The sequence below is a fragment of the Orycteropus afer genome, unplaced genomic scaffold (assembly GCF_000298275.1).
Source record: "Orycteropus afer afer isolate SDZICR_OR568_19922 unplaced genomic scaffold, OryAfe1.0 scaffold00006, whole genome shotgun sequence".
NCBI classification, from domain to species: domain Eukaryota; kingdom Metazoa; phylum Chordata; class Mammalia; order Tubulidentata; family Orycteropodidae; genus Orycteropus; species Orycteropus afer.
In genome coordinates this window covers 28,258,557-28,267,648 of record NW_006921593.1, presented here as the reverse complement: position 1 = coordinate 28,267,648, position 9,092 = coordinate 28,258,557, and the positions used below count along the sequence as shown (strand labels likewise).

At 39.6% G+C, this 9,092-nt stretch overlaps 1 protein-coding gene across 1 annotated transcript in view; it reads left to right on the top strand.

Annotated features, from left to right (window-relative positions):
- Positions 1-9,092, top strand: part of PSMD1 (proteasome 26S subunit, non-ATPase 1) — a 121,115-nt gene that overhangs the window by 76,316 nt on the left and 35,707 nt on the right. The window contains exon 17 of the mRNA XM_007942044.2: positions 8,208-8,322. Coding sequence (XP_007940235.1) covers positions 8,208-8,322 — 115 coding nt within the window. The remainder of the gene's footprint in view (positions 1-8,207; positions 8,323-9,092) is intronic.

Here is a 9,092-nt window from a genome sequence, read left to right as displayed (position 1 = left end):
TTTTTTTTCTATTGTCTTTCTATTCTCTTTTATTTCTGCTAGATTTATTTGTTTGTTTGTTTGTTTTCTGTAAGTTACCCTCTGATCACTTTTATTTCTACTTTTACCCAGTCATTTTTAAGAAAGATGTTATTCAGTTTACATGCGTTTGCTCTTTTTCCATTGATCTCCCTAGTGTTGATTTCTAATTTTATAGCATTGTGATCTGAGAAGATCCTTTGCATTGTTTTAATGTTTTTAAATTTATTGAGGTTTGCTTCATAGCCTAACATATGACCTATCCTGAAGAATGTTCCATGTGTGCTGAAAGAGAATGTATATTGTGCTGTTGTTGGGTGAAGTACTCTGTAGATGTCTATAAGGTCAGGTTGGTTGATTGTATTGTTTAGTTCTTCTGTGTTTTTGTTGAGTTTCTTTCCAGTTATTCTATCTTTTTTTTAATGTGATGTATTAAAGCCTCTTAGTATTACTGTGTTGTCATCTATTTGTCTTTTCAGTTCTGTTAAAGTCTGATTTGTGTATTTTAGGGCTCTTTCATTGGGTGCGTAGATATTTAATATGGTTTTGTCCTCTTATTCAGTTAATGTTGTAATCATTATGTAATGTCCTTCCTTGTCTCTTAATGGAGATTTTTGTCTTAAAGTCTATTTTATCAGAAATTAATATTGCAACTCCTACTTTTTGTTGATTGCCATTTGCTTGGTAGATCTTTTCCCAATCTGTGATTTTCAGTCTGTTTTTGTCTTTGTGACTAAGGTTCTCTTGTAGGCAGCATATTGATGGGTGGGTCGTGTTTTCTTATTCAGTCTGCAACTCTCCATCTCTTGATGGTGCATTTAATCCATTTAAGTTTAGTGTAACTATAGACGAGTATGAATTTATTCATGTCATTTTGTCATGTCCTTTTTCGTGGTTGTGCTGATTTCTTTGTTCATGCAATTTTCTCTGCTGAGCTTATTTTATTTATAAATTTTGTTATTTCTTTTGTTGCTATTATTTTTGCCTCTCTCCTTTTTTTATTTTGATCTGAAGGTTTCTCTTTTTTATTTGAGGTTACCCTGTGATTTCTAGTTTCTTCCTAAGTTTAGAACAATCTGTTTTGACTTCCTCACCATTTGGAAGTTCTGTACCTACAGTATTTATTCCCTTTTTTTGACTTTATAGTTGTCCTCATGTACCAATTGCTGTTTCTGGTTCCCAGTTTACAGTTTTGTAAGCTGATTTTACTTTGGATACTTCTATAACTGTATTGGTTTCTGGGTTAAGTCATCATGTCTGTTACTATTGGTTGTTGTCTGCTGTTGTTAGTTCTCTGTCTGAAAGATTTCCGATAGCATCTTTTGTAAGTTGGTCTGGTTTTAAAAAATTCCCTTAATTTCTGTTTATCTGGAAGTGTCCTAATTTCGCCATCATGTTTGAGGGACATACATAATTCTTGCTTGGCAGGTTTTTTTTTTTTGTTTGTTTTGTTTTGTTTTTTTATCATCCCATGACTTTCTTGCCTGCATGGTTTTTGCTGAGATATTAGAGCTTAGTCTTATTGGTTGACCTTTGTAAGTAACTTGTCGTTTTTCTCATGCTGCTTTCAGGATTCTTTCTTTGTCTTTGCTTTTGGTGAGTTTAATGATGGTATTTCTCATTGATTTTCTTTTGAGATCTATCTTGTTGGAGGTTCTTTAAACTTCTTGCATGGGTATCTTCTCATCTTTCATCATATTAGGGAAATTCTCTTCCAACAAAGCAACAATTTTCTCTGTGGTGGTTTTATTTATCTCTTCCTGTTCTGGAATTTCAATAACATGTAGGCTATTTGTCTTGATGATATCCCACATGAATCTTTCTTTCTTTTTTTTTGAGGAAGAGTTTCAGTGATGTTTTATTAAAGGTCCCTGATGACAGAAGTTTACTGTTTCTTCTCCACAGCCTGTTTTACAGCCTCCTTGGCCCTCTTTGCACAGTTCCAAAGAGCGGGGCTTTGGTGCAGGCCATGTGAAGACTGGCTAATACCTTGAAGTCCTTCACTTCCTGGGCGATGACCTGGGCTTTCTCCTTAGAGACATTTTGAATGAGTATCACCAGTCTGGTCACCTGAGTGTCCAGTTTGAGTTCTTCAGCAGAGCTGTGTCCCTTCTTGGGGGCCAAGGTTTTCTGGGGATAAAGAATGAGCTTGGAGTGGTGCTCCTTCAGCCATTGCATATTGGTCTGCAGGGACTCAGTGGACTTGTCCCACCTCCATGGATCCACAGAGATCCTGATGCTCTGGGCCAGCTCAGACTTAGGTGTGATACTGCACTGTGGGGTACCACATGATGGGCCAGATAGGTCCAGATTCAGTGCATGGGGTGATACGCTGGGCTTTTGCCTATAGAGCCTTGCATCTGTGGATCTTGCATGCGGGCTGGCTGAACCACATGGCCACACACCACTGCCAGTCCTAGGGGAACTGCAGTTTCAGGATCATGCCATTCCGGCTGAGTGCTGTGGCTGTCTGCAGCCCTCCTTGAAGTGGAATGGCCAAGCAGAAAGCTCCCAAATGTATCTTATGTTTTCTTAAATTTTTTTATCTTTTTCTGACTGATCCTTTATCAAAATAATATTGAGGTACTTTTCTTCAGTCTCATTAATTCTGTCTTCCATTAATTCAGTTCTGCTCTTTTGCCCATTCAATATGTTATCTATTTCTGAAGCCTTAGTATTAATCTTCTGGATTTCTATTTTTTGTTTTTGGATTTTTTCTAATTTTTTTATTTTGTCCATTTGTTTTTTGTATTGTTTTCCTAACTTGTTCTAGAGCCTTTTTTTTTTTTGTTTTCCTTAATTTGGTCAGTGTTTTCCTTGATCTGTCTCTCAATCCTTTGAGGTTACCTAAATATAATTCTTTTGAATTCCTTGTCAGGGAGTTCCAATGCTGTTTCTTCCTCAGGGATGTTTTCTGGGTCTGTATCCTGGTCCCTTGTTTGTACTTTGTCTTGCTTCTTTGTTTGGACTGGGATGGTCAGTTGCCTGTAAACATTTTGATATTGTTGTATTTGTGTTTAATGTGTGATTGTATGTAGTGTGATTCTCCCCAGATTCTATATTTTTTATTTTTATGTATCTGTGTAAGCAGGGTACTGTGCTCCTCTGTTTGCTAGTTTTAGCACTTAGGCCTTCACCACCTGTCTCCTCATGGGTGTGACAAAGAATGAGAGTCTGTGCACTGTTCGTAAAGAGCAGTTGAGGGCGAGTTGAACTGGTATTGGCCACCAAGTATCATTGGTCAGTTGGTGCAAAAGCAAGTGATGGCCCTCACTCGGTGGGGTTGCAGGAGGTGCAGGTATGGGTTGAATTGTATGGAAACAGTTGCTGTCTTCCACACAGACATAAATAAATAAACCACCAAAAAATAAAAACAGGAGTACAAAAAACTCAAACCACATAATCAAACAGGAACAGTTGCCAAAAAAGGAGGGGGGGGGCAATAAGGGAGAAGAAAAATTTTTAAATATATTCTAAAAAGATAAAAGAATATGAAAAGGAGGGGAAAAACCCACGATATCTGGGGAGGGAGGAATAAGAGAAAAGAGCAAGAGTAAAAGAATAGTAAAGAAAAAATGGAAATACCCAAAAGGTGAAACAAGGGATGGGAAGAACTAAAAGAAGCAAAAAGAAGGGGACCAGGAAAAGGGAGGAGAAAAAAGAAAAACAAGAACTAGGGAAGAGAAAGAAAATAAATAAATAAAAAGGAAGAAAGGAGGAAGATAATTTAAAAAAAAGCAAAAACAAAAACTGGGGGGTGGGGCAGGGCACCCAGGGTCTGTCAGGGCACAAATGGGGGTGCAATTCCTACTGGTCAAGAAGGTGGGTGGAGGCAGGGGGTGGCCACACCTCTGTTCACCAAGAAGGCATAGGGTATAAGAGTATCAAGGGGAATATCACACCTTTCTAGTTGTCAGCCTCCAGTGCGGTTACCCATGCTGTCCTCAGCAAGTAGAGCCTATTCTTAGGTTGCTGGCCCTGTCAGAACACCACTTACGTATATTCAGAATAGCCATGCTGCTTGCAAATACTCAAAATACTGTGCCCTCAGGACACCCGGTAGTGCCCAGCTCTGTTTCTCTCCTTCTTTACTATTTCCTTTCTGCTTGTCAGGCACCAGTGCAGTCCTTGCCCATGTACTCCTTTGTGAGCAGAGTCAATTTTTAGGTTGCTATCGGGACACTGCTGGCAAATATTCAGAATGGCTGTACCCTCTGGACAGACCGCAGTCTACAGCTCAGTTTATCTCCTCACTGTTTTCTTTCAAGTTCTTCTACTAATTGGTATTTAATTTACTTCATCTTTCCCTTAAAAGCTCAGGGTTCCAGGATCATGTTGTATGTCAGTTTCAATTGGTTTCTCATTACTTTGTTGCAAAGGGACTATTAGCTTGTCTGCCTGTTCCACCATCTTGCCAGAAGAAATCTTTATTGAAATTTTAATTTATAATTATACCCCTTCCAATTGTAGTAGGGAATGGTGAGGCTGTTTTTAAAATTTTATACATGCAGGTAGTCTTCAACCTAAAACGTAGTCGGGTCACAGCAAACTACACTTAACAACTGTGTGGTTTTTTTCTTTTTAATCTTATTAATAATATGTACTACATACAATGCTAAAATATATTTGTAAGTTTCTGTGTAAGATTTCCAACCCTCAAAGAGAAAAATATCAGATATATAAAGGTATACTGATAATACAAGGAAATAATAATGAAAACTGGGGAAAAAAAGAAAAAGAAAAAATGAAATATTCAGCTTACGTCAGAACTGACTTGCAAGTCTAAGGCAGGGGCTAGCTGTATATGCATTTATGTATGTGCATATATGTAGATAGATGGAAGTTTTGCTGTCAGTGAATGTTTGCATTCCAGTCATTGCCTAGAAAGGTTCCTTTGTCCTTTTAGAGCTGCCTGCTGAAATGTTGAAGTAAGTATATAAAAATATTATCGTTTTATTGTGCTTTTCAAGAGATTGAATGTCTAAGCCAATTTATTAAAGAATTTGGCATTCTTTGTCATAGCAGTTGTTTTCTTGTAAGTATGTGTTAGGAACTGTGACTAGACTGAGAAACTGACGAGAAGTTTTTATGTGCTCTTGAGTGTATGGTCCACACAACCTATTTCAGTCTTTATTGCAGTCAGTTAGGGAAGTTGCGCATTAGGCCCCCAGTGTTTACATCCTGGGCAAAAACTTTGCTAAACCTCATGGACTTTGTAGTACTCTTTGGGAAGCAAATTTTGTTCCTTTTATAACAAAAAAAAGTACTTCAGCTTTGTGGTTGGTTTAAGAATACTGTAGTATAGATGATGTCTTTTGTTTATTCTCAGTATAATAGTTTTTGTAACAAGTAGAAATCATAAGATAAAAGAAATGTTGAGATGCCTTTTAGGAGAAGCCATCTACTGGTTTCTTCTGGAGTGCTTGTCCTTTCTGCAGCTGAAAGCAAGTAGGAGAGGGTTCTGTGTGCTGGTCGCTGTAAAAAGTTGGGGAGGGGATCTGGAAGGTAGAATCTGGGATATAACCAACTTTCTAGCTTCAAAGTCCAGTTTACTTTGTATCATTTTGAATCAATCTTTGGGTATGAGTTACTCTGCCTTTTTTAAAAATAAGAGCAATAGCATAGCATATTTACTAGCCAAATTTCTGGTTCTCATCCAAAACCAATTTCTGGTTATACATTCATATTTCAGTGAAATTACAGTGTAGTCTCCCACTCTAGTAGCCCCAGTGGCACAGGGGTTAGCACTCAGCTGCTAACCAAAAGATCAGTGGTTTGAACCCACCAGCCTTTCTGCAGGGGAAAGATGTGGCAGTCTGCTTCCATAAAGATTTACAGCGTTGGGAACCCTATGAGGCAGTTCTACACTGTTCTGTGGGATTGATATGCACCAGAATCAACTTGACAACAGGTTTGGGGTGTTTTCTTTTTTTTTTTTTTTTAATTCTATTCTGGATGATGCAGACAGCAACCTGCTTGACTGCTGATTAGAAGGTTGGAGGTTCAAGTTTGCCAGAGTGCCTCAGAAGAAAGGCCTAGTGATTTACTTGCAAAATACCAGGCACTGAAAACCTTAGATTCTTACTCTGACATACATGGGGTCACCGTGAATCAGAGTTGACTCATGCAACTGGGTGTTCTCCTCTATCACACCACCACCTTCCCCAGTATAAGCAAGGTGGAGTAGACAATCATGTTACAGAGAAAGCAGTTAAGGCTCAGAGAGGTTTAGTGATTGGCACTCTGCTGGTAAGTGTCCACAGTAGAATTGGAATCCAGGTCCTTCTGACTCCAAGCTCGTGTTCTCTCTACTGCAACAAATGCCTTAGGCACTACACCACCAGAGCTTAATACAAGTTTTAGAGTAACTCTCCAGTAACCTCTTTGGTATACTATCACTTTAAAATTCACTTTTACTTCATAAGAATGTTACTCAAATAAAGAAACTTTGCCTGGATTAATCAATGGACATTGATTTAAAACCCTTGGTAGTTGGTTCATATTTAAAAACTATGATTATAAAGCCAGGGCAGACCTTATTGCACTTCTGCTCCCATTTCTTCATTTTTCAGAGGAGAAGAAGGTCCCAAAATGATTGGTTAATTGAACCTTGTCTAAGTTGCCCTAGACAAGGCACTAGAGCCTTGTCTAGTTTGTTTAGAGACAAACAGACACTAGAGCACAGGTTTTGACTTCATATATAGCTTACTCTAATTTATCTCAGTATGTAGTAACTGAGAGCATACATGTTCTGACTGTATTTTCAGTTATTTGCTCATTTGTTTTTTAGTCAAGAAAAGTGTGGGGGTTAAGATTATGTGTCAGCTTGGCTGGGCCTTGTTTTGCAGGGCTAGGCAGCTGGATATAGTGACTCCAGATGATGAAACTGGTGATCAGTTCCATGGTAGATTTTACTGTGAGCAGCTGAGTAGCTGCCTTAGGGATATAGTCTGCTTCCAGTAAATAAAAAGCTTTGAAAAAGGTTTCTGAGCTTTTGGCATGCTTGGACCATGAATGTAGCTAATTCATTCAGCAGTCTCCCATGTTGCCTGCCAATCTTGGGACTGTTTTTGGACTTGAATGAGTGGCCTGTTGTGTTGCTTAAAATGTTGGGACTGTGCCAATTTCTTGTCGACTTTCGGGTTTGTCCACCTCAGCAGCCAGCAGCTGCCTGAGTTAAGAGAACCCTCCAGCTTCAGTGGGCCAGGAGCTAGAGGCAGAGCTGAAGCCCAAGGTTGAGGCACCTTCACCCAGCCCCTATAGCTGGCACTTTGAACTCGAACTTACCGCCTCTTAAACTGTAAGAGAATAAAAATCCCTCTTTGTTAAAGCCATCCACTTGTGGTGTTTTCTGTTAGAGCAGCACTAGATGACCAAAGCAAAAAGTTAGCTCTTTACGGAGACGCAAACTTAAGTGAATTGCTGATGTCACAAAAGCAGGACTAGAACCCAGATCTTCTGTCTTCTACCCGCCCACTGCCGTTGAACTGATTCTGACTTACTGCGACGCTGTAGACAAACTAGGGCTGCCCCATAGAATTTCCAAGGCTATAAAATCCTCACTGAAGCAGACTGCCTCTTCTTTCTCCCAAGGAGCAGCTGTTCGGACTGCTGACCTACACTCCACCAGAGCTCCTTCCTCAGTCTCTTAATACATTGCTTTTTCACACCTCTTATGATTTTTCCATAGTGCTGCCGTTACGATTACTCCCAAAATTATCAGGTAGCTTATTTACCAGTTTACTATTCAACTAGAGGGGGAAAAATTCAACTGGAGCAAGTTTGGGGGATTTGAGTCTCTTGTGCATCTTTGGAAACATCCAGAAATCTCTATAATTGACTATTTTCTCCTGAATCAAAATGCACAGTAACCAGGGAATGGAGACTGGACGGAAGCAGTGTGCTGTGCTGCCTCCCTGCATGGCTGGGCCCCACTTTCAAGAGCGTCTGTAACAGAGCTGTGCTTGCGCAGTCACTGATGTATGCCTCTTTTCATATATTCTCTGATTGTTGAGTGTAGCTTTTTTTCTATCAGTAACTAGAATACTGTGGGAGAATTTTAATTCTTTAGCTGCTGCGTTACTCTGTTTCCTGTAACATTAAAAAAAAAAAAAAAAACTTGGTTGAAATCGTTACTTCTAGATTTATAATATGTCACCTATAATACTGCCCTCGATTTCTCTTCTCAGGACCCCTGAACAGTGCCCAAGTGTTGTTTCGTTGTTGTCAGAGAGTTACAATCCTCATGTGCGTTACGGAGCTGCCATGGCCCTGGGGATCTGCTGTGCTGGGACAGGAAACAAGGTAAAGCCCAGAGCTCAGAGAGCCAGTGCTTCCCTGCCACCAGACTGTGTTCCCTTGCAGAAGAGTTTATGTAACAGCTATGAAAATACAAGGGTAGTGATCTGTAAGACTTACCTTGCCTCACAAAGCTTCCCAGTATTCCCTGGCTGCAGTGTGCTGCCGGGTCTAGGCTGCTTAAGAACAGCCACATACACGGAGAGCCATGTCTGGAAATGGCGCTGTTGCATGTCCTTTTGTAAGCATTGATTGCTTTTTTTTTTTAAAAAAAAATGTTATTCAGGAGCTATTCTGCTTATTCATCTATTTGATTGGCATGATAAGCAAAAAGAAATCAAGGTTCTATATAAACTCAGCTGGTCTGAGGCCACCAAAATCAATTCCATTTTATTTTAAGCGTCACTTAACTGCTATTGCCTGTTTTTTCATCTCTAAGATAATAGGTAATCTGTTGTTGTTATGTGCCCTCGAGTTGGACCCGACTCATAGCAACCCCTTCTTGAGTTTCCAAGGTGGTATCACTACGGAAGTAGATCGCCCAACCTTCCTTCCGAGGAGTGGCTGGTCGGTTTGAACTGCCAGCCTTCTGGTTAGCAGTCAAGTGCCTTAGGCGTTACACTACCAGAGCTCCTAATAGGTAATCTAGTATTTGTTAAGTCTTCAAAAGTAGGTGGGAAAAATAAAAGAATTTGGTTAGATGATGTTTTGAAAACTCAATGCATTATGATTTTCATAAAGAAATGCAAAATTTGGGGGAGTTCTGGCAAGATGGC